At 38.9% G+C, this 24688-nt stretch overlaps 1 protein-coding gene across 1 annotated transcript in view; it reads left to right on the forward strand.

Annotated features, from left to right (window-relative positions):
• LOC127572915 (transient receptor potential cation channel subfamily M member 6-like) overlaps positions 1 to 24688 on the forward strand; it is a 110695-nt gene that overhangs the window by 58267 nt on the left and 27740 nt on the right. The window contains exons 17-26 of the mRNA XM_052020643.1: positions 549 to 777; positions 4591 to 4746; positions 5547 to 5690; positions 6110 to 6238; positions 11157 to 11408; positions 12655 to 12829; positions 17525 to 17639; positions 18615 to 18814; positions 19831 to 19963; positions 22478 to 23616. Coding sequence (XP_051876603.1) covers positions 549 to 777; positions 4591 to 4746; positions 5547 to 5690; positions 6110 to 6238; positions 11157 to 11408; positions 12655 to 12829; positions 17525 to 17639; positions 18615 to 18814; positions 19831 to 19963; positions 22478 to 23616 — 2672 coding nt within the window. The remainder of the gene's footprint in view (positions 1 to 548; positions 778 to 4590; positions 4747 to 5546; positions 5691 to 6109; positions 6239 to 11156; positions 11409 to 12654; positions 12830 to 17524; positions 17640 to 18614; positions 18815 to 19830; positions 19964 to 22477; positions 23617 to 24688) is intronic.

Consider the following 24688-nt stretch of genomic DNA (forward strand, 5'->3'; position numbering starts at 1 on the left):
TTCAGAGTTGAGGAAGGCTCATCATTCAGTCACTCGACTGGGGACCAGGACATTGATAAAATAGAAATGCCTCTTCCTCCTGCACTCCAGGTCAACCTCCAGCTGCCATGAAAATCCAAAAATGCCAGAGTAGGACTAGAGTGTTGGAGTCTGGTGACTTGGGTTTCCTCACCTTCCAGTAGTATGTAAGCAATTGCACTGATACATATTAAACATCAACCGATAGTGAAAAACCTTTAGACAATCTCTCATTCTGTATCTTGAGATGTCCTGCACACACCATATATTTTCAAATAACATTCATGATAATATTCCTAAACCCATATGTAAAGTTTTACGTTAATCGTTCTCCTTAAAAAGTGCATTGCTTTTCATTCTCAAAGGTTTTAGTTATTGTGTTGAAGTTACTTAACGCTTTCTTTCTCTTTTGTTCCTCTGGTGTCAAAGGTTATTGGCATCATGGTTGGCACAGGGATAGTGGATTGAAGGGCCTGTTTCTGTGCTGTACTGTTCTATCTCTTTCATGTGGGAATGTCTTTACCTGTTAGGGAATTTGGCCAGCTTGCTGTGGACCTTTTAGATCATGCGTTCAAGCAGAATGAGCGAATGGCCATGAAGTTGCTGACCTATGAGCTGAGGAACTGGAGCAACTCCACTTGTTTGAAACTGGCCGTGTCATCTCGACTTCGACCATTTGTTTCCCACACCTGCACTCAAATGCTCCTAACTGATATCTGGATGGGACGGCTGAACATGAGGAAGAACTCGTGGTTTAAGGTAAAGGGAATCCAGTTTGTTCTGTATGTCTAACCTGTTTCTGGAATCGGTCTTGTGTCTTGTAGATTGAAGAAGTTCACCAATGTTGTTAGAATTGACTCATTTTGATATCGGTAATTGGTTTATTATTGTCATATGTACCGAGATACAGTTGAAAGTTTTGTCTGCATGCTCAGGGCTCCAAGGAACTAGGCAGAGTTCCTTTAGTGTTTAAGAATTTATTACTTTTTTTAAGGTGTCTTACTGGTATAATATATTGTGGTCTTTTGTCTTGTATAGATACTAATCTGTCATCTTTTTGTTCCCAGGATAATGCTTCTAATCTTAGTCTGGTAAAACATTTAGTTATTTTCCAGTCTTGTGCTCCAACACTGTATTTAATGAGGTGTGAAGAATGTCTGTAGCAGCTTCCTCCATAGTATTTCACCTTTCAATCTCTTATATTGCCATTTGGATGTGTTCCATTTTGACCAATCTCCATAAATATTCATGTGATAATTTTTAAGCAATTTTGTGAACCTTAGTTTTTCGCATTGATTCGGAACAAAGCTCCCACATTTCTGATGTTAATAGTAACTGATGCTCTAAACTATTCTGCCATATTATTTCCCTTACACTACTGTTTTATTACTGAGGTGGCTGTTATTTTTAAATAAATGGTGAATCATGGAACCATGTCCATGATTCAAGGTCTTGAGCAACTGAAATGAGAAAAAGTCAAAACAAAAAGAAAATGTACAATAAATCGCTCTTGGAGCTGGTGAGCTGGTTGGGAATAGTGAGAGGGTCCCTATTACACTCAAAATGTGATCACACTGGAGAAGGTGCAGAGGGCATTTACAAAAGCATTGCCAGGACTGAGAAGCTGGAGCTATGAGGAAAGATTGGAAAGGCTAGGCTTGTTTTCTTTGGCTGATGGGAGACTTGATTGAGATTATGAGGGGGCTTAGACAGAATAAATAGGACTGATTCCTTTTGCTGGTGTGTTTTTTTTTAAGTAACTGGTATGAATTTAAATAATTTGAAGAAGGAGTAGCAGTGAGATAAGGAAAAATCTTATTGCCCGAAAGGATGGTAGAAGCAGAAACTCTTATCACACATAACAGTACTTGGATGCACACTTACAGAGCAATTGCCTGTAAGTGTGCATCCAAGTACTGACCTTGTGTTGGAAAGTGGGATGAGTCTGTGGAGTTAATATTTATCTGGTGCAGGCATGATGAGCTGAATGGCCTCCCTTTTCTGTTGTGAATTTTCTACGATTTGATGATCTTGCTGGTCTTACTAAATTAAAGACATAACATTTATTTGCCTTGTGCATCTCAGACTGCAAATGAGATAATTGGAGTAAAGTGAACAAAGAAGAAATTCAAATATTAGCTGATCAATTACAATGACTCACCATGAACTTACTTCAAAGTCATAAATTAACCTAAAGCTCTCATAAATATCTGAAATCACCTGGCAGATGCTTTTATGATGGTCTATAATTTATGTAAGCATATATGCTTTTTAATTTAATTAAAATTTAGTGGTATGTTAACTGAATCACTATTGTAGCCAAGGAGATAGAACATAGAACAGTAGAGCAGAGTACAGGCCATTTGGCCCATAATGTTGTGCTGACCTGTATAAACCTACTCCACGATCAATCTAAACCTTCCCTCCTACACAGCTCATAACCCTCCATTTTTCTTACATCCATGTGCCTATCTAAGGATCTTTTGCATGTCCCAATTGTATCAGTCTCTACCACCACCCCCCGGCAGTGCATTCCAGGCACCCATCACTCTGTGTCTTTTTCAAAACAAAAACAACCTCTGACATCTCCCCTAAACTTTCCTCCACTAACCTTAAACAGATGTCCTCTAGTATTGGACATTGCTGCCCTGGGAAAAAGGTGCTGGCTGTCCACTCTATTTATGCCTCTTGTAATCTTGTACACCTCTATCAAGTCACCTCTCATCCTCCTTCTCTCCAAAGAGAAAAGCTCTAGTTCACTCAACCTTTCCTCATAAGACATGTCCTCTAATCCAGGCAACATCCTGGTAAATCTCCTCTGCACCCTCTCTAAAGCTTCCACATTCCTCCTATAATGAGACAACCAGAACTGAACATGGTCTAACCAGAGTTTTATAGAGGTGCAACATTACCTCGTAGCTTTTGAACTCAATCCCCCGACTAATGAAGGCCAGCACACCATGTGCCTTCGTAACCACCCTATCAACTTGCTTGGCAACTTTGAGGGATCTATGGACTTGGACCCCAAGATCCCAGTGTTCCTCCACACTGCTAAAAATCCTGCCATTAATTTGTACTCTGCCTTCAAATTCATTCTTCCAAAGTGTATCACTTCACACTTCTCTGGATTGAACTCCATCTGCCACTTCTCTGCCCAACTTTTTATCCTGTCTATATCTCATTGTAACCTACGACAACCTTCTAAACTATCCACAACACCACTAACCTTCGTATCATCTGCAAACTTACTAACCCACCCTTCCACTTCCTCATCCAAGTCATTTATAAAAATCGCAAAGAGCACGGGTCCCAGAACAGATCCCTGCAGAACACCACTAGTCACCCACCTCTAGGCAAAATATGCTCCATCTACCACTACTCTCTGCCTTCTGTGGGCAAGCCAATACTGAATCCATGCCGCCAAATTTCTATGGATCCCATGCCTCATGACTTTCTGGATGAGCCTACCATGGGGAACCTTGTCAAATGCCTTACTAAAATCCATATGCACCACATTCACTACTCTACCTTCATTGATTTGTTTTGTCACCTCCTCAAAAAACTCTATTAGGCTTGTGAGGCATGACTTGCCCCTCACAAAACCATACTGACTATCCCTAATAAGACTCTGCTTCTCCAAATGTTTGTAGATCCTGTCCCTAAGGATCCTCTCCAACAGTTTGCCCACCACTGACGTAAGGTTCACTGGTCTATAATTCCCAGGATTACCCCTATTACCTTTCTTGAACAATGGAACAACACTTGCCATCCTCCAATCCTCTGGTACCACTCCTGCGGCCAGGGAGGACACAAAGATCATCGTCAAAGCCCCAGCAATCTCTTCCCTTGCCTCCTGTAGTATCCTGGGTATATCACCTCTGGCCCTGGTGACTTATCGATCCTCGTGTTTTTCAGAAGCTCCAACACTGCCACTTTCTTAACCTCGACGTGCTCCAGCACATTGGCCTATTCTTCGCTGACCTCACATTTATCAAAGTCCCTCTCCCTGGTGAACACTGAAGCAAAGTATTCATTAAGGACCTCCCCTACCTCCTCCGCCTCCAGGCACGTTTCCCCTTTATTCCTGAGCGGTCCTACCCTCACAGATGATTATGTTTATAGAATACATGCAATGTCTTTTTTTGAAATAATATTATGGAAGTGGTGAGGTATAAGCAGACTTAATACTCTGAAAAAGGTATTGGATAATTTGAATTTGTTGAATTATTTGCAAGGCAGTGAGGAAAGATCAAAGGAGTGGCAGCTTAGCTCTTTAAGGCAAGCGTAGACAAGATGGGCTAAATGGCCTTTTCTCATGCTGCTTCACTAGTAACATTTAGTATACCTTCAATGGTAAATTGCTGACTGCAAATATCCCCATCATACTGACTTTCTTTAATTTGTAGTGTTGATGATGTGGCTGCTTTCACAAGGGTTAATTGAATACTTATAAAGCAAACATTACTCTTTGTTTGATAAATCAGTAAAGTCCAGTAACTGGGTTTGATGAGCACACCATGCAGGGATTGTTTTGTGTTTTCCTACTTCTAATATGGCTTCTCTCATTATCAGGTAATTCTGAGCATTCTTCTGCCTCCCAGCATTCTGATGTTGGAGTTTAAGAGCAGGGCTGAAATGTCCCACATCCCCCAGTCTCAGGAATCGCATCAGTTTGCTCGACAGTACAGTTTCCAAAACGCCAATACTGCCAAGGATGAGCAGCCTCCTGTAAGTTTAATGGGTTACCTTCACCTTGTCTTGGGATTTCCATTGGGTTGTGTTGGAATTTCCTGTGCAATTCTACCATTATCAGCCAAACCATTGCAAAAGATTGCAGAACTTCAAGTTCCTTACACATCCAGTTCAATTTGAGTTTCTCTGATCTTTTTGTATTCGTTGAATAAGTGTTATGTTGGTCACGCCCCTGACTGAAATAACCATAAAAGTGATTTTCTGCTAATTGTACTTGCTTCTTAGCCACTGGAAAGACCTCTAAAGTCAGTTTTAAGTGATATTAGGCTTCTTTTAAAAGCTTTTAAATATATTTGGACTCTGGGGCTTTTCACAAATGTAACTAATAACTGTTCCTGTCTTCTTTTTCCATTTATGTCAAATTTATAGGCATTATCATTTAAAATTAGGTTACTCACAAGTTGTGTTCAAGGCACCCTGATCAATCAATGTTACTTTTTGTGATAAACCCGTAAAATTGCATCAGATTGCCACAATTGAATAAATATTAAGGAATAATCTTATTGAAAGTTTAACAGGATACAATTTCTCAAATCACCAACGTTACTGGACAATTCAGACTGATTGATTATTTACCACTTTAAAAATTTGTCTAGAAATTGGTTTACTTTTTATGCAGGGGACCTGATTTAGATGTACCAAAAAGTAGGTGTTATCAGCCTTCCAGGCAATTGGCTATTTATTTATTTACACTTTAAGGAGTGTCTAGCACTTGGATAGCTTTAATATCTGTTCATTAATCAACAAAAGAGTGATTTTCATTTCTCTAATAAAAGATGGACTATGACTCAGAAAAAGGAACAGAAAAATCCAAAGGAAGTCAAGATGAGATCGTTGGTACAAGACAGAGGGGGCTGCCTTGGACAAGAAAAGCCTATGAATTTTACAATGCACCTATTGTCAAGTTCTGGTTCCACACGGTTTGTCATAATTTACAGATGCTTTTGCAATTAAAATATTCAGTAATTCTGATTGACATGAGTGAGTGGGGTTAAGAATTTATCCTCCCATAATAGCAATGGAAATGGTCGTCTGAACATCGATTCACTGTGTGGGAACTTTGGCTCTGTAAGAAAATGTTGTGCTCAATGCATTTAAAATGCTTTGCACGAAAAAATATTTCTTGAAACTTTGAAAATATGAAGAAGATGTGAATGTGATAAATACATCTGCATATTCTTTTTAACTGATGTCACAGCAGTAAAAATAATTTGGGATTCTTCTCTTTCCTTTGTCCCAGAGGAAAACAATTGAATATTGCAGCAAAAATATTTTTGTGTGAAATTTTCTTTAATGTTTCAGAGCAAAAGATTCTTTTTTTCTGTTTTACTCTTCACAGATTGCCTACTTGGTATTTCTGATGCTGTTTACCTACACGGTGTTGGTGAAAATGGAGCCCTTGCCCAGTGTCCAAGAATGGATTGTCATCATTTACATTTTCACAAATGCTGTGGAGAAAGCCAGAGAGGTGAACAAGTGTGAATCTACTCTTAGCTCTACAGAATAAATTATATAACAAGCATTATAATGTATTAATGGTATACTGTTTTAATTACATGTAGAGAAGATGCTAATGAACAATTAGAGCAGTGTGAAGGATATTTCAGATAGAGTCCCTTGTCATTGCTGGGTTTATTGATCTCATATGGCTCATTCTTCAGAAATAACAATTGGCCTCAGTGTCCTACTATAGAGGAAGGAATAATGTACCATGGCTCCCAGTTTTCCATCATACATTTGAGTGGGTGCCATTCACTAAGTCCTATTAGCACTGTGAATGGACTTTGGACACTGAAAAAAACAAAAAGGCTGGGAAACTGAGCGTTGAGAAATAAGTTCTAACTTGAACTTGCAAGCATGTCCCAGTGGAACAATATTTGTAGCTCTTTTTCTATCAGTCTCAAACCCTCAGCCTTGAAAGTGTTTTCCTTGCTCTTCATGATAACAGCTTGATGAGGAAACCAAATCTTCTTATAGTGCCTGACATTTTCACCAATTATCTTAATTCAATGCCCTCTTGTCCTTCGGTAAAATAAAGTTAGCCTTGTATTAAAACTTGTCATATTTATGAACCCCTCCAATACATGTCCCACTTCCTTCAAAGGTTTCTGTTTGTGAAACCTTCAGGTCTTTCTGTTCCTGTGATGTCTTTTTAAAATTCACCTTGGGTCTAACAATTTCATCAATCTGTGAATGTCAATGGTTGTCTGCCCACATTTTTGACAGCATTTACAAGCTTTATGCAATTTTTAAATTTTGAAATTATTTCCTGTATACTATAATATTAGGCCACTAATAAATATCAAAGAATTAACAGACCTAACACTAACATCTGGTGACCATCATTACATACATCCCTCCAGCTAGGAAACCAACCACTTGGCATTGTTCTTTATTTCCTGTTCCTTGCCCATCCATCCTCTTGTCTCTTTAATCTGATAGGCTTTGATTTAACTAAAAATGCTCCAACAGACTGACCTTTTTCTGTAGGAAAAAAATGTTGTCAGTAGTTGTGCCTTGAAAGGACTTTTCTCTCTAAGGTTTTTCTGAGATCCTGGAATGTGCACTCCAAGGTACAATGAGAAAAGAATGTCTGACTTTATTGCTACAGACAAGGAGCAAGAATACCTTGAGGATAGTGGCCTGATGCCAATAGCTGTGGAGGATTTAAGGTCTCTCACGTTTTGTTGCCTCGTAACTGCTGTTTTATGGCCAGCCACACACAGATATGTTCATGTAGATGCAATCAAGTGCCTATGAGTAGCAAATGGTGTATAATGGTACACCTTTAGGCTCCTTATCACCTCAATCTTGCATTATGCTACTAAATTAGGGACTGTTCACCATGTTTCAAGGGTACATAAGTGAGTTGTTAATGCTAACGATACATTTGCTTACTGAACCTGTTAATGTTCTCCCAGGGCTAGTCAGACTAAACTGTCCTTAGTATTTGTAATTGAGATAGCACTAAACCACTGTGACATTAATTGACCAATTACATTACAGTTTTCACATTGCATTGGCTCGACGATAGCTGTGCAACCTCTGAGCTTTCTACTGCTTAGTGTATCAATTCTCCATCTCCCTCCTGTTTCGACTCCTATATCTGTGTGGCCTTTGCAGTGAAGCTCAGCATTACCTCTTTGTGGTCATCTGGCTATAATGCTGACTTGCAGAGGTTCAAACCTCAACTAAAATTCCTGCTTTTTCTCCAGGTGCCAGTGCTGCCAATGTGAGATGGGCATGTCACTGTTTCCAGGGCTGAGGAAGGGAGCTTCCCCAGTTGGAACACCACTGGGCAGATGACCTGTGCCTTCATTGTGGCCCTGTTTCTTTCCTTCTGTCGGACTCTTTGGCTGGTATCCCATTTTACCTCTGCACCTTGAGCTATTCATTTGCTCTCTGTATCATCTTCATGCCTTTCATTTCTCTCTCCAGACCTTTTCTCCCCTGCCAGTGTCATTTGCCCATCTAGTCACGTCCTGCCCTCCACTCAGAATTCACAGGATTTCCTCTTTCTTTCCTAGGATGTCTGAGCTATTTATTCATTTTCTAGCCAATTTTTGTTATCCTTTTTAATAAATACTATTCTAGTTTACAGAATGGAGTAAAGGTTGGAGTTGCTGAATATTGTTATTTCCCGCCCCTCCCCGATATTGTCTGTCTGGTTGAGTGTTTCTAGGTTTTACTGTTCTTAAATTCAGTTTCAGTTTTCTGGGGTTTTTTTTTTGTATGATGAGAAAATGAAATGTAACCCAAATAGCAATTTAAGGCTTAAGAAGAAGAGTTCCTATTTACATGGCACATTTGATGTAGCAAACATCCCTTAGTGCTTCACAAGACAATTATCAACAGAAGTTGGAAATCAAGCCAAAAAGAGATGGTAAAGCAATAAATCTTGAGATTATAAAAAGCATGTTAAAGTAAGGAAGGGAGTTAGAGAGGCAGAGCGTTTATGTGGGGAATTCCAGAACATGAGAAATAGGAGGAGTTGGCCTTTTGGCCTCTCATACTATCTCTGGCATTTAGTAAGATCAGGGCTGATCTTTTACCTCAACATCACTTTCTTATACTAACTCCATATCACTTGAGTCCCTTATAATCCAAAATCTGTCAACTACTGCTTTCAATATTTTCGTAGGCTCACTCTCCGCATTCTTCTTGGGTAGGGAATTCCAAAGATTCACTACCCTCTGGGTGAAAACATTTCCTCTAATCTCAGTGCTGAATGGGCGACTCCTTATTTTCGGACTGTCAGCCATGATCCCTGGTTCTAACCACCCTAAGCAAGGGAAATATTATCCCCACATTTACCCTGTCAAACACTATGAAAGTTTTGTACATTTCAATGAGATCACCTCTCATTTTTCTAGACTCTAGAGAATCTGTTTGCTGTCTTCTTATTGGACAACTCTCTATTCAGGAATCAAACTGGTGAACCTTTGTTGTACTCCCTATATCTCAAGTATATCCTTCCAAGGGTATGTAATGTTCCAGATGCAGTCTCCTGGTACCTCCTGAAGAATTTCAGTAGGATGTCTTTATTTACTCAAATCTTCTTGCAATAAAGGTCAACATACCATTGGCCTTCCTAATTATTTGCTTCATTCCTTTCGGTAAAAGGACACCCAGGTCTCACTGAGTAACAACACTTTTCAATATATCACTTTTTTTTTAAACAGGTGTTTTATTTTTGCTATTAAAGTGGATGACTTAACTTTTTTTTACACATTACATTCCACCTGCCATGGTCTCACTCATTCAATTAACCTGTCTGCATCCCCTTACTTCCTTGGATATATCAGACTTGGTGAATCATTGATGTAACTTTAGGTTCTTGATAGCCGAAGGCTCTCAAAGGAAAGCAATTTAATTTGGGGATTATTGAGAGACCAGAATTGGAAGACAGGAAAGATTTTGCAGTGTCATAGATCTAGAAAATATTGCAGATTTGGAAAATAGTATTCGTATTAAAAGTGAATTTTTATTTCAGAGTGATAAAATAGGTTTAATTGCAAAGAAAAATTTTAAAACTCTATACTTGCATTTCCTAAAACTGACTAAAAGTCAAATATTACTTTAATTACACTTAAAGTAAGGATTGTAACCAGTTGCATGATACAAATGAAGACCTTGACTGACCAGATTATGCTGTACAACTCTGACTTTAGAAACAGACACTCCAGCTCATGGTGTCTACACTGACCATTGTGAAAAAAGTTTCGTGAAATGAAATGCTAAAGAATGTAACATGGAATCAGTAGTATAACTCGGAGCTGCAGTCTCTTTAATGTTTTAAGTAGCATTGGTTTTACATCTATTCCTAGGATAATACAGCCAATTCTCTAAATTCTTCTGCAAAAATATTAAGTGCCAGTTAAAATACATATTTTAAAGCAAAGTAACATGAATGTAAATATTGCAGCTCTATTTGATAGACTTCTATACCCCTCATTTGTCTGACAAGAACAGATGAGTTTGAGTCCAGATCCAGTGAATTTTGAAAAACCTGCCTCTACCAATGGGCTCTGAGGACAACTAGAATGGTCTTTATCTGCTCCTGATGTTGGTTGAGTTGTTACACTGAGTTGGAGGCTGAGTTGACCTCTGCAATCTGAGGCAGTTCCTCGCAGAAGTATGCAATGATTTCAGGTTTCTGTAGCACAAGGGACTAATGAGAACACAACCTAAATAGAGAGGAATATGAAACATAATATTCAGATGGTGGAAGATAACAATAACATTTACTAGATTTCAAGAGTGTTAAAATGACTCTTTCTTTAATTAAAGAAACCAACTTTACTCCAGTTATTTTCCATTCATCCTTTGCCAAGTTATTCATAGGTTTATCGGTGAATGCCAATGATATGTCTCAATGGCAATAACCATTCTTAGTGTTATTTCTTGCCTTTTTGCATTGTTATTTGCAGTTTTGCATATTCTTGCTTTACTTCTTGGAGCCATTAAACCTAATGGGAATTCACAGCTCATAAATGTTAATTGACCTGCTCACTGAATCAATTTGTCAGTACAACTTAACTGACATAGAAAGGCCAATGAGTTCTTCAGAATAAATAACCTTCTCTTGTGATTAATTACAGCCTTGAATTGTTGTTCAGACATTATTTTGAAGTATTTTTATCCTAATACCCTCTGTGCAATGAACTTTACAGCTAATAATATATTTACAAAAAGGTTTTCTGTCTTCTCTATAATGTAATTTTGACATATGATAGGTCTTTGATATCCACCTCTGACTGATTATTTGTAAATGGCGACATCTTAATTCCAAAGAAGGAGGTAAATTGTCTGAAAAGGTTAGCTTTACTCAATAGCAATATTGAAGCAGGCCTGACTTTATCTTCATTTTTGCCTTTGTTACACAGATCTTAATATCAGAGCCAGGAAAATTCAGCCGGAAGGTTAAAGTTTGGGTCCAAGAATACTGGAACTTCAATGATTCTGTAGCTATAATTCTATTTGCTGTTGGATTTGGTTTACGCTGGACTAACCAGCCATTGCAGATTGCTGGAAGGATTATATACTCCTTGGATATTATATTTTGGTTTGTGAGGCTTCTGGATTTCTTTGCCGTTAATCAGCATGCAGGTCCATACTTGACAATGATCGGGAAAATGGTATGTTTTTAAAATCTTTTCTGGTGCAATTTTCCAGTTGAAAATAATTTTGATTTTTTACTATTAAGTAGATACAATGCAACTGTTAACAGTTATTGCCAGCAGATTTATTTTTATTTATATTATTATTCACATGGATCGGTTTATCATGTTTTTTTATTACAATTCCCCGTGGTAACCAGAATGCTAAATAAATCATCATCTGATTGGGTTGAATAGTGTAGATTGACCAGAATCTCATCTGGTCCAGCCAAATCTGGACCAGCCTTGACTAGTCTTTTACCTCCACAGATGCTGCTTAACCCGCTGAGTTCCTCCAGCAGTTTGTTTTCAGCAGCCACATAAATATTCTGTCTGTCAAAGCATATTACAGATGGGGTATTCGGCAATGAGTACTGACCTCCTTATTCCTGCAAGCCTTTCCTTCATTTACAAGGCACAAGTCCCATGTATGAGTGAAAATTCTCCACTTGCTCCTGAGTGTAGCTCTAACAACACTCAAAGAAAACTCGACACCATTCAGATCAAAGTAGGCAGCTTGATCAACAGCCTGTCCATGACAAGGGCACTGTGATTGCAGTATACATACTATTTGCAAAGTGAGCTACAATAAGTTGCCAAGGCTACTCTGACAGTACCTCCCAATCCTGTGACCTCTGCAACTCGGGCGTCCAAGGGCAGCAAGAGTGGAACACTATCTTTTGTATGTTTCCCTAAAGCACATTATCTTTTGAAACTAAATCTAAAATAAATACCTGTAAAGTAATTTTTTAAATTAAAGTTGGAGTTGTTCTTTTTTGTAGTTGTAAGTTGGATGCTTCAGTGTTACCTTGTAAATATAGGAATGTTTTTGCAGCTCTCCTGGCCCAAAGTCTCACCAGCACAAGAGCACATTAAAGAAAGATGTCTTGTACTTGTCCATAGTGAAGTCTCATACAGTTGGGTGAAGCCCCATAATTATACTCAACAAGCATCTCTAACAGACTCTGTAGTGGGGAAATTTTGTTATCATGCTGACTTAGATCCTAATTTAGAACCTGACTCCTGAAAGACAGCCTGCCCCCTCTTCTTTATATGGAAATAAAAATTCCTGAAAATTATACAAAATAGCAAGGATAAGATAAATTTCATCTCTTTTACCTTTGAACTTGCACTGACTTGAAAACCATTCTGGATGCTAGACATGCATTTTATATACAAAAATGTATTATAAATAAATATTTAGATGTATTTCCTTTTTGTTTAGACGGCTAACATGTTCTATATAGTGATATTAATGGCAATTGTCCTCTTGAGCTTTGGGGTGTCAAGAAAGGCCATACTTTCTCCATCAGAACAACCTTCCTGGCGTCTTGCTCGAGATATAGTGTTCCAGCCTTACTGGATGATATTTGGTGAAGTCTACGCTGGTGAAATTGATCGTATGTATTCAGATGTCTACATTTACAACTGCAACATCCATTGCACATAAACATTTGAATTGAACACAGAATGGGAATAACATGTAATATACAGAGTTATGAATAACCCAGTTTTACATTTTTATGCAAAAGTTTGCAACTTGCTTCTGCCAGTAAAGTAAATGGGGTTGTGTTTTTGTGTTTCTTGAAATAAACTTTGCTGACAGTTGCCTCACTCTGAGCAGTGATAATGATACCACAAAAAGGAGATGGAGCATTTCAGTTATGAGGGGAGACTGGAGAGGCTAGGTCTGTTTTCCCTGGAATGGAGAAGGTTAAGAGGGAACATGACTGAGGGGTATAGCTAGGGTAGACTACAGGAAGCTTTTCCCCATATCAGAGGCAGATAAAAGAGGGGATCTGAGGGGGACCTTTTTCACCCAGAGAATGGTGAGTATCTAGAAGACACTGCCTGAGAGAGTGGTGGAAGTGGAGTTGCTGACAGCTAACAAGCATCTAGAAATTGCCTGAGCATAGAAGGCTACGGGCAAGTCCCGGAAGATGGGATTAATATGAATGGGTGCCCACTGGTAGGCATAGGCATGGACATGGTGGACAAAATGGCCTGTTTCCATGCCGTATAACTCTATGACTCAACAAATACTTCCTAAAAGCAAAGAACAGTACATGCTGGAAATCAAAAATAAAAACAGAAAATGCTGTAAATACTCAGCAGGTCAGGCGGCATCTGTGGAAAGATAAACGGTTAATATTTCAAAAGAACCGGAAATCGTACATGACGGCTGCAGAGAAAGTGGATGGGTGGAGGGAACAAGTTCGTTTATTGTTGTCATAGGCAGCAGCACAGTACATAACAATCTGAGGACATGCATGAGTTAACATAAATTTAAATTGACATAACTTGTACATGTACAAAATAAACAACATAAGTAAACAATGACACTAGTGCAAGATTGAGAGAGAGAGAGAAAAAAGATATAGTCTGAGGTAGTGCTGAGGTTTTTCAGGTCAGGTCAAGAATCTGATGGCAAACTGTCTGTGATATAGTAGAGACCAAGAGGGACAGATAAAAGTGATGGTGGTACTCCTTGAGAGACGGTGGTGAATGCTAGTAATTGTAGCTGATCTGTCTGAAGGAGAGCAATGAAAGCAGAGGAGAAAATTATAAAAGTACTAGAACTGTGGGATACAAAATATCACAGTTGCTGGCAATTTAAAATTAAAGAACATGCTGAAAAAAATCAGCAGGTCAGTCAGCATCTGTGGAGAAAGGAAAATGAAGTTAATGTTGCAGATTGATAACTTTTCATCAAACTGGTCAGGCCTGACACAAACTGGAAAGGCTGGTTATCTGAAATTGTTGAATTTGCTGTTGAGTCCAGAGGGCAGTAATGTCACTAGTCAGGAGGTGAGGTTCTGTTCTTGAGCTTGCATTGTGCTTTTGAAAATAATGTGCAAGACATCAAGGATAGAGAATAAAAGTGACAGACAATTGGAAGCTCTGGGTCACCTTTGAAAACTGAACGGTGGTAGTCTACAAAATGGTCACCAATCTTCATTTCATTTCCCTAATATCAAGTAGACTGCATTCTGAGAAGAAGAGGAACATGAAAAACAGGGAGTGGTTCCTCAGCTCCACCATTTAATATGGTCATGGTTGATCCAATCTGGCCTTCACCACCACTTTTCTGCTTTGTCCCCATTTCCCTTGATTCCCTTTCAGTTGAAATTTGTTAGAAATTTGAATATTTCAAATTATCTAAAACTTTGAATATACTCAATAATTCCACCTTCAAATTGTCTTGGGGTAGAAAATTCCAAAGATTCACATCCCAGAGAGATGAAAATTCCTCCCCATTTCCATCTGAAATGGGATCTGAAACTATCCCTCCTAGTTCTAGATAACTCACTGGGGGAAACATCCCCCTCAGAATCTAACATTTCAATAAGATCGACTACCATTCTTCTATAATCCAATGAGTATAGGTCCAATCTGTTCACCCTTCAGAAATCATACCCTTCATCTCAGGAATCAATCTCCTGAACTTTCTCTGCCTTCAATATAAGACCATCCTTTCTTAAATATAGTGACTGAAGCTGTAAGCAGTACTTCAGGCGTGGTCTCACCAGTGCCCTGTAAAGTTGCGTCAAAACATCTCGACATTTATGCTCCATTTCCCCTTGCAATAAAAGGCAATGTTCCTAATTACTTGCATTTATTGGACCTCCAGATCACTTTATACCACAACATTTTGTGGTCTCACTCCATTTAAAACTGTATTTTTTCATTCTTCCTTCCAAAGTGGATCCCTTCACATTTTGCCACATTATATTGCATTGGCTAAATCATTGCCCACTCACTGAACCTATCTATGTCCCTTTGCAAACTCTTGGTGCCCTCCTCACAACTTGCAAAATTCACTTTAAATACAATTCATCCATCTTTTGTATCTAAAGTGAATTTTGCTGCCTTACTGTTGGTCCCTTCATCCAAGTCATCAATGCAAATTAATTGAGGCCCACCACTCATCTCTGTGGCACCACTATCTGATTGCCAATCCAAAAATTGCCCATTTATCTAACTATTTTGCCTTAGTTAGCCACTTCGCTATCAATGCTGATATAGTACCCCCTACCACAGCTAGAAAGAGAAGCTAAGGAGAGGGGGTTCTTGCTCTTGTGCTGGAAATGGAACAGACATGATTGAAAGCCAAGTCATCTCTGGTTGAAGGAATAACAAAGACCACTTAGAATCTCTAGTATGGAAGATGTCATCATCAGAGCAGATGCAATGGAGCTGGAAAATTAGGAGAACAGGAGGGATTTTTTTGCAAGAAGCGGGATAGGAAGGGATGTAGTCCAACTAGCTGTGGGAGTCTGTGGGCTTGTAATGGATATTGATAACCAACTTGTAGTTTGAAATGGAGAAGTTGAGGAAAGGAAAGAAAGAGTCAGAGATAGAGTAGGTCAAATTAAGAGCAGGATGTAAATTGGCAGCAAATGTGACAAAACTTTCCAGTTACATACAAGAGCAGGAAACAACAACATACAGTCATCTATGTACAGAAGAGGTGGAGGAGGCGGCTGAATAGGCCTGACCTACTGGGTACTTCCTGTGTTTTTGTTTTTAATACCACATGTTTGTTTTCATTATAAAGCTTTAGCAAAGGGCCATGGTCGGTAGTGTTGTGCACTGTTAGGTAGAAGGCTCGGAGGGGAGGTTTACAAAAGTAACAAAACAAATTCGTACCTGTCTCAAGCTACCGATGACACACAGGTGTTATTTTGATTTTAATATCATACGAATTTTGTATAATTGTTTGTAATTATTTCATATAATCAATCTAAAGTTGTCAATAATTAGATGAGGAGGGAATTAGGAGAACAGTCCTTTCACTAAGGTTGATTGAAGCATGGAATACTTTGCTGCTGGAAGAAACCTATACATTGTATCTTTAAAGGGAAATTGATTAAATATTTGAAGCAAAGAGTGTTGGTGTCTTGAATTTAGTTTTGCCTTGTTCTGGAAAAGAGTCAGCAAAATCTAATAGTAGTCCAAGAGCAAAATACTTCAGATGCTGTATATCTGAAATGAAAACGGTGCTTAGAAGATCCAGCAGGTAAGACGGCGTTTGTGGAACTCCATTCTGATGAAAGGTCATTGACCTAAATTATTACTTGGTTTCCCTCTCCACAGATGCTGCCTGACCTCCTGACTATTTCCAGTATTTTCTGTTTTAATTTCAGAAACAATGGCCACATGGTTTCCCTTTACTGTTGTAATTTGGTTTGACTTTATGGTTTTATGTTGGCATGTTAAGAAACATTGAGATGGACATTAATTTGGTCGTTCTATTGTAAACATTTTTACAGCTGTGGGTAGGCATGGTAGTGTAGCGGTTAGCATAACACTATTACAGTGCCAGGGATCTGGGTTCAATTCTGGCCGCTGTCTATAAGGAGCTTGTACGTTCTCCCCGTGTCTGCGTGGTTTTCCTCCGGGCGCTCTGGTTTCCTCCCACGTTCCAAAGACTTACGGGTTAGAAAGTTGTGGCGTGCTATGTTGGTGCCGGAAGTATGGTGACACTTGCGGGCTGCCCCCAGAACAGTCTATGCAAAAAGATGCATTTCACTGTGTGTTTTGATGTACATGTGACTAATAAAGAAATCTTAGCTTATGATGGTGCATTGCTGGCTGCCATTCTATGGAGTGTCTGATGTGTCCTCTTCCTCTGTTAGTTTGCCGTTAATATGCAACCAGGGCTCCAAGGCATACTATTTCATTGGATAACTGATGTTGCATTGTGTGTGTTCAACCCATATTTACTAGGTAGAATAACAGCCGAGATGCTAAAAATGAGTAAGATTAAATTTCGTGCAGTCTGGAGGATAATGAATGTTCCTCTTAGACTCCACAGGAATAATACATGCACTTGCTGCCCAGCCCCCACTCCTTGATCTGAAATCTGTGGTTAATTGTTGCACTGGACTGCAACTATAAACCATGGCAAGAGCTAAATGAATTATTTCCAGTATATTGTCAGATGGCAAAGTCTGCATTCTATTCCTGTTATATGTGACGGGCACAGTACAGTGGTAAGCTCTGAAGGTCTGATCAATTTACTTTATATCAGCAGCAAGGTGTTTTGCATTTATTGATTTTTCTTTAACACTGTTGTTCTGATTTGATTGCAGCATGTGAAGAAAATGAAGATTGCCCTCCTGGTTCATTTCTTAATCCTTTCCTTCAGGCAGTTTATCTGTTTGTACAATACATTATACTGGTCAATCTGCTCATTGCTTTCTTCAAGTAAGAACTATTTTTTAAAAGAGTATGTACTGTATTTCCTCTTCTGTGAAATTGCAGAGTTTATCAACTTGTAGGAAAGCGTCTTAAAGAGCAAGAAAACATTTTGTAACCTTGTGATAATCGTGTGGTTGAAAAATAGCACTTGGCTTCATAATCTGTCAGTTATAATTAAGGATGAGAAATTTCTGTGAAAGCTGAGGTCTTTAATGCCTTTGTATTGCACACAATCTAGTAGATAATCTAGAGGCTGGAGCTGAAAATTCATGGCAGCTGCATTCAGGCTAAAATGTCTTTTTACAGGAAATGGCCATAACTGACTCGCCCATCCCTAATTACCCTGAAATTAATGGCTTGGTAGGCCAAAAAGAGGGCAGCTGAGAGTAAAGCACATGTCAGGGACAGCAGATTTTCTTCCCTGAAGGGCCAAATAATAGGATTTTACAACAATCCAACAGTTTAATGGCCACTACTAATATAAACTTTTAACTTAATTTAAGGGATGCAGGGTGGCACAACTAGTAGAGCAACAGCCTCGCAGGGCCAGAATCTCAGGTTCAATCCTGACCTTGGGTGGAGTTTGTACATTCTCTCCGTGACTGCATGGTTTTCCTCCCACATTCCTAAAATGTGCAGGCTGGTAGGTTGATTGGCTTCTGTAAATTGCCTCTGGTGTATAGATGAGTAGTAGAATTTTTAGTTGACTTGATTTTCTTTTTCTGAATATTTAATATTATTTTAAAATGTTTTAATTGTTTAAATCATTTTAAGTAGTTTTTAAATTACTTTATAAAGGACATTCAGATGCATTTTAAAATCTTCGACAGAGGGCAAAGCTTAGGGTAAAGATTTGTCATCTGTCAAAGGTGTCCACAGGAGTTTTGGCAGGTGTCAAGTTGTGGGGGTGGATAGTGGGGGTGTTGGTTGCAGCTTTAATTTTCATTGCATTAAGAGTTGAAATTGTTTTCTTCTTTACAGCAATGTGTACTATGAAATAAAATCCATATCTAATAAACTTTGGAAATATAATCGCTACCGCTACATTATGACCTATCGTGAAAAGCCATGGCTGCCACCGCCACTTATTATTTTCAGTCACATAGCTTTGCTTTTGAGTCGAATATATCAACATCGAGCAAAAAATGAAGTGGACCAAGAGGAAGATGATGTTGGTTTAAGTGAGTAATTATGTTCTTCTAGCTTCAATCATACAACACGAATAATATGACTAGTGACAGCATTTAGTGGTTTTCATTATGTGGTTTCTACAGTTGATCTGTAAAGTACATCAAGAGGATACAATAGATGTCTTTGAACTGTTACTTTAATGTTTAATTGAAATATAAAACCTTTTGCCATTCAACTGCCTCACCAATGATGCTACTTTGCTGCCCTCCACTGGACATTTCATGAATGAATTCTCAGTGATGATGGATTTGTGTAAAAACACACCCAGTCATAATGAAATTATGTTGTCCCCAGTTTGAGGATAGATTATTTAGACACCACAAAAAAAACCAAACATGTGTACGTATATCAGTTAGAGACAGAAAACTCAGTTCTTTGAATGATGCAGGTTTTTACACTGAAGTCCTTTTAACATTAGTACATTTATGCTCATATCAAAGAGGGATAGAGCATGTGTGGTATGAATAAATAGTTCACTGTTAAAAACAATGCCAAAAGCTTTTTGGGCACAGGTGGGAACCTGGCTACAGGGCATCCAGCTCTGTGAGTAGAACAGGACATTAAACATCACACAAAGCATCAGGTTCTGTGTAGTGCTGAAATTGGGCATTTGTGAGAGAGGTATCGAGTTCACACCCAGCATCCTTCTGCCTGTGCTCAAACTGAAAACTTGTAGCGGAACTAGCTGTTGCCATGGTGCTGGGTGGGGTAGGGGGTGGGGAGGGGGGAGGTGAGGCAGCCCCAGATGCATGGTAAGTGGCAAGGAGCAAACCAACTTGATGACTACTTAGAAGATTTGGCATAAGATCCGTGGTGTTGGAAGACAATGAAGGAAAGGATATTTTTATTTTAAAAAAAGCTTTTCCTGTTTTCATTTATTATTTCAGATTTTCAGTACTTGCAATTTTTTAACACAACAAATAATTATTTTTTAAAAAATGATGCGCTTCTTTGTTGCTGAATATTATATTTAATGTGTGAAAACCTCTGATTCTGTTTTGAATAGAGTTGTATCTGAGTAAGGAGGAGTTGAAAAAGCTTCATGACTTTGAGGAGCTATGTGTTGAGAAATACTTCCATGAGAAAAATGAGCATCTTCATTCAAGTGACAATGAAAGAATTAGAGTAACAACTGAAAGGTACATCTCCAGCAGTTTCTTGATTTATGGTATTAACTGTAAGCTTTCTGCTCATTAAAGTGAGGAATGTCTGTGCTGGGACCATTTTTCAACCAGTGTCAGCAGCAAACACTCCTGGATCATATATGACTGCGGTGTAAGGCTCACTCAAATCTGGTCCACGTATGCATCATCTTCCCTTTACTGCACCAACATGACACTTCCTTTCATCAGGCTTTGTGTGATGCTGTAATTAAATTTTTATGGGCTTTGAGTTTGTGTCCACAGTGAATTTTATTGAAACTCTGTAAATTAATTCATGCTAGTTTATATCATCAATGAAGATAGGATGCTTTTATCCACCAGTTCAGGCTAGATTAAGCTCATGGTTCAAAGCTGAAAGAACAATATGCTAACCAATTGCAACAATAAATTTTATATCACACCTTTTACTTGGTAAAATATTCCTAGTCATCCAATTACCCTGTCCTTGTGTATTAGTTTTATGGTTAATTGTGGACAAGGTTACACTAGAATTTTAAACTCAAAGTAAAATAACCTTGGAACGATTCTAACATATTTTAGCTGACAGACATTTTTGAAAAAAAGATCTTTGAAGATTAAGAGAAAATAGCAGAGCGTTGGTTAGGTTACTGAAATATTAATCCAGAGGTCTGAACTAGCAATCCAGTCAACTCCTGTACTGTGGCTGTAGGAGCAGGGTAGAGACTGAGCATTCTGTTGCTAGGGACAAACCTACTGACTTCCCAGTGAGTTTCCGCCAGTAGAAAACCCCCGTCAGGAGTGTGATAACATATTCTCCACTTGCTTGGATGAGTGCTGCTTCAACAGTGCTCTCAACACCATCCAGTCAGTTTGACTGGCACTTATCCATCATTATAAACATCCAACCTTTCCACTGTGAGTGCCATGTATCTACAGAGTGGGCCAGCTCCTAAATGCATAACAACAATCCGCTATGGCTCCTGAGACACCACCTCTTGATCCCACAATCTCTACCACATGGAAGAGCAAGGGAGTACCACCACTTATAAGATGGCCTACAAATCACACAGTCCTGCATCTTGGAAGAAAGCATTTTCACTGAATAGATGTTTATGGGAAATTAGATTGTCAAATTGGGTAGTGGTATGGAGATATTAATTATCTTATTGTCTCATGGCTCCAGGACAATGTCTCAAGAAGCAGTAAGCCACGTGAACCAGATGCCTACTTTCAAATCTTGTGAAAAGCCTTTCCTGTTACATGTTTCATATTCTGTGAAAGTGTTTTCTTTGTGTTCCTATTCCCTAGACATGTGATGGTCCTTATCTGCCAGTGGGCTGACGGATGTGCCTAGTCTGACTAGTTATGCTTCTGCTGAGGTCAGGTCTGACCACTCTGAAGGCTTGGGGTACAGGTTTACCCAATGCAGGGTTTTTCTGCCTTGCACCAGTTCCAGTAATGCCTTGTAAGTGGCAGATGTCTCCTCTACCATCATGGCCATTACATAAGCTTTGCTGTTAGATCCCAACCAGATATATCTGAGCCTCAAATAAAAGCAGAAAGTGCTGGGATCGCTCACTGGTCAGGCAGCATCTGTGGAAAGGGAAACAGTTGTTATTTCAGATCTGAGATCCAGTCCAGGCCTGGGTCTAGATCCAACTCTTCTAGGGCATGCCATCATGATGAGGAAATGTTAGAAAAGGCTGTGTTTTTTATAATTACAGGTTGAAACTCTGTAAAAGGTAACTGGGAATGTAAGGGTTAATGACGTGCAGCTATTCTTCCACCATGGCGTGATATTGCTTCAACCATGGTGTGACTATAGTTATGACTGCAAGTTGTGCAGGTGCTGGTGAGAAACAAAGAAGTGCTTAAGGCATGCCTTGTTTTGCTAAAAGTTTGCTGTAAGCAACTGCCCTAGTATGTGCAGTTTCCCACGTAGGCTTCTTTAGATTAAGTATAAAAGAAGGGACACTAATCTATAAATCTGAGTGGGGATCAGTACAGAGCTCGGGTCAAACTGTTTACTCTTCCTCTGTATCCCTCACTCCTGCTAGTGTTAAAATAATAAAGCATTAATTGTACTCTCCTTGGTTCTGCTGTTGTCTGTTTTATTGCAGCGTGGGTTGACTTTCACAACTCTCTGGTGCTGCATTCTGTGGTCTGGCTACTCCCATGGACCGGCATGTTTTGAATCTGTGGTACAGATCTGTACTAATTAATTCTATCTAAGATCTAAAATTAACTAAAATCTGTATTAATCTGAAGCTAATTAACCCACCAGTTTTGCCTATGGAATTGCGAATTGAATGCTCCTTTTCTGATTAGAATGTGGCTGAAAAATCCCTGTCACTGGGTGAATAATCATTGTCAAGAGATGTGGTCAATTCTGACTTAACAGCAATTTTTATTTACTTAGTAACTTTAACTCAGTATGATGTTCCAAGGCACTCCAGGTGGACATTCTGTTGGGCTGCTTCAGAAAATGTGGTAAACCTAAGGAAACAAAATGTGCCTTTTTTTTTCTAGAGTGGAAGAAATGGCAATGCATTTGAAAGAAGTAAATGAAAAAGTACATTTTGTCAAGGAATCCTTGCACTCTTTGGACAGCCAACTTGGACACCTGCAGGACCTCTCTGCTCTCACTGTGGACACTCTGAAAGTGATCTCTGCTGTGGACAGTTTAAAAGTGGATGAGGCATTTCTGGGGAAAAGCACAGAAAACAGTGACTTTCGAAAGTTGCCACAAGGCTGCACAAATGAGATTCATTTGAATCACTCGGACAATTTTTCTGTTGAAGTTCAAGCAAAGCAAAATTATTATAGTAATCCACCTTCACTCCTTCAGAGCTTGTGTTATCCCAATTCGTGTGCTATAACTGAATCACCTAAATCAGAAAAGCAAGATGATAACAATCAGATGGTGAATGTTGACCAAGGGCTTTCTAAGCAAAAAGAATTGGAAGGTGGTACAGTCATGGCTGTTGTGTCATCTGAGCCCATGTCACCTCATAAGTGTGAACAGTTATTCCTGATCCCCTCTCCTCTTGAAAGCCCCAAGTGTACAGAGGTCCGCTTTAATATGTCACTTCCGTGCACTCCAACATTTACCAAGTTAAATTTGATAGCTCAAAAGCAAACTGATAGTCCATGCAGCATCCCAATTCAGCTCAGCTTTCAAAGGATGGTTCCTAACCACAATGAAGCTGACAATCATGATGGAAAACAGGGGGATGTTGCTCACGTGTCACCTGTGAGGACTGATAAACTTTCATTAAGTTCACTGACTCCTTCCATTATTAATGATTCTTCCCTGGTACCAACCAGCCACAGTGAAGGTGGTTACATCAACTGGGCATTCAATGAAGATGATGAACAGGGGGTCTTCAGTGCAAGTTTAAAGAATCAAAATATAAAACATTCTTTGCGCGATATGGATTGTAATTATGAGGATGGTGGATCATGTCATACTCATGTGAAAAAAGCTCGATCCTTGTCCTGGAACTCAGAAACATCTGGGCGTAGCACAGAAGGTCTGGTATCTTTCTCCAGACACGGTATTTCCTATTGGATTAATCCACTGAGGAAACACAACTCTTCTCGATGGAAAAGCTTCAGGTTAAAGATTCAAAAGGAAGAAAATCAGTGGCGGAGAAGTAAAATGAAAGGTTGTTTGTTGTGATCATATATATATTGTCATCTTCCTAATGCTCAGATGCCTACAGACTTAAGGCAAAACCTAAAGTTTAAACATGATTGCTTTAATATATTAGCACATTTTGCTATAACTAATGTTTTGAAAGAAAACTTGAACAAGAAAGTTGAGATTATATGGTCAAAATTTGCTTCATTTTGTTCTAATAATCCATTAAATATTAGGTGTAACTAACTCAAGGAACCTGGTTAAAAATATTACACTTTTAATGTGTTTTCTATATTTCAAGTGGTATAAAAAGAAAATAATTAGAAAATTTGATAAAGAAATCTAAATGCCCGGACTAATAGAACTAGAATTCAAATCCCACCAAGGCATTTAACAAATTTGTATTTAGTTTACAAATATCCAGGCTTAAAAGACTAATCAACAAAAGTAACAATGGAGCTAAGAAATTGTGGTTTAAAAACTCACAAATTGCTAAATATTGGGTGTGTATCCCTTTAAGAATTGTAACACATCACCAACTGGTATCTTTCTCTTAAAAGGAATGTTTCATTGTGGCGGTTTCTAGAGCTTGTCTGCTGCTGGTGAGAAGCTACCTGCTTGTGTGGCAGTAGGCATACTTTAGAGAAAAGCAGACAAAAACACTGATTTCTTTAAAGGAAGCAACCATGCCCTTTATAACCAGTCTAATCTATAAATGATGTCAGTCCCACACCAGGATGGTTGACTGTTAACCATTCTCAGGATCCTGGCAGGGCATTTAATTGTTATGAATGGGGAACAAAGGCTGACCTTGTCAGGTCTGCCCAGAAGCCAAGAACTAATTTTCGAAGGATGTTTGTAATCACAAGGTACAGGTCCTCCCTAGGTTATGAATGCCCAGCTTATGTACAGATCGTACGTATGAGTGAGCATTTGGGAGACTTGGGAGTATGGATTTGCCAGCTGCTGCGGGACTGCAGGCATCTTCTGCTGGGTGGAACTTAGTCCGCTGCAATATCATTGTAGCTTGCAGAAAAATCTGAATGGTTGAGTTGAATGTCCTAGTTTAACTACATGTTTATCTTGGTTGCCGTATG

This window comes from Pristis pectinata, chromosome 7 (genome assembly GCF_009764475.1).
Source record: "Pristis pectinata isolate sPriPec2 chromosome 7, sPriPec2.1.pri, whole genome shotgun sequence".
NCBI classification, from domain to species: domain Eukaryota; kingdom Metazoa; phylum Chordata; class Chondrichthyes; order Rhinopristiformes; family Pristidae; genus Pristis; species Pristis pectinata.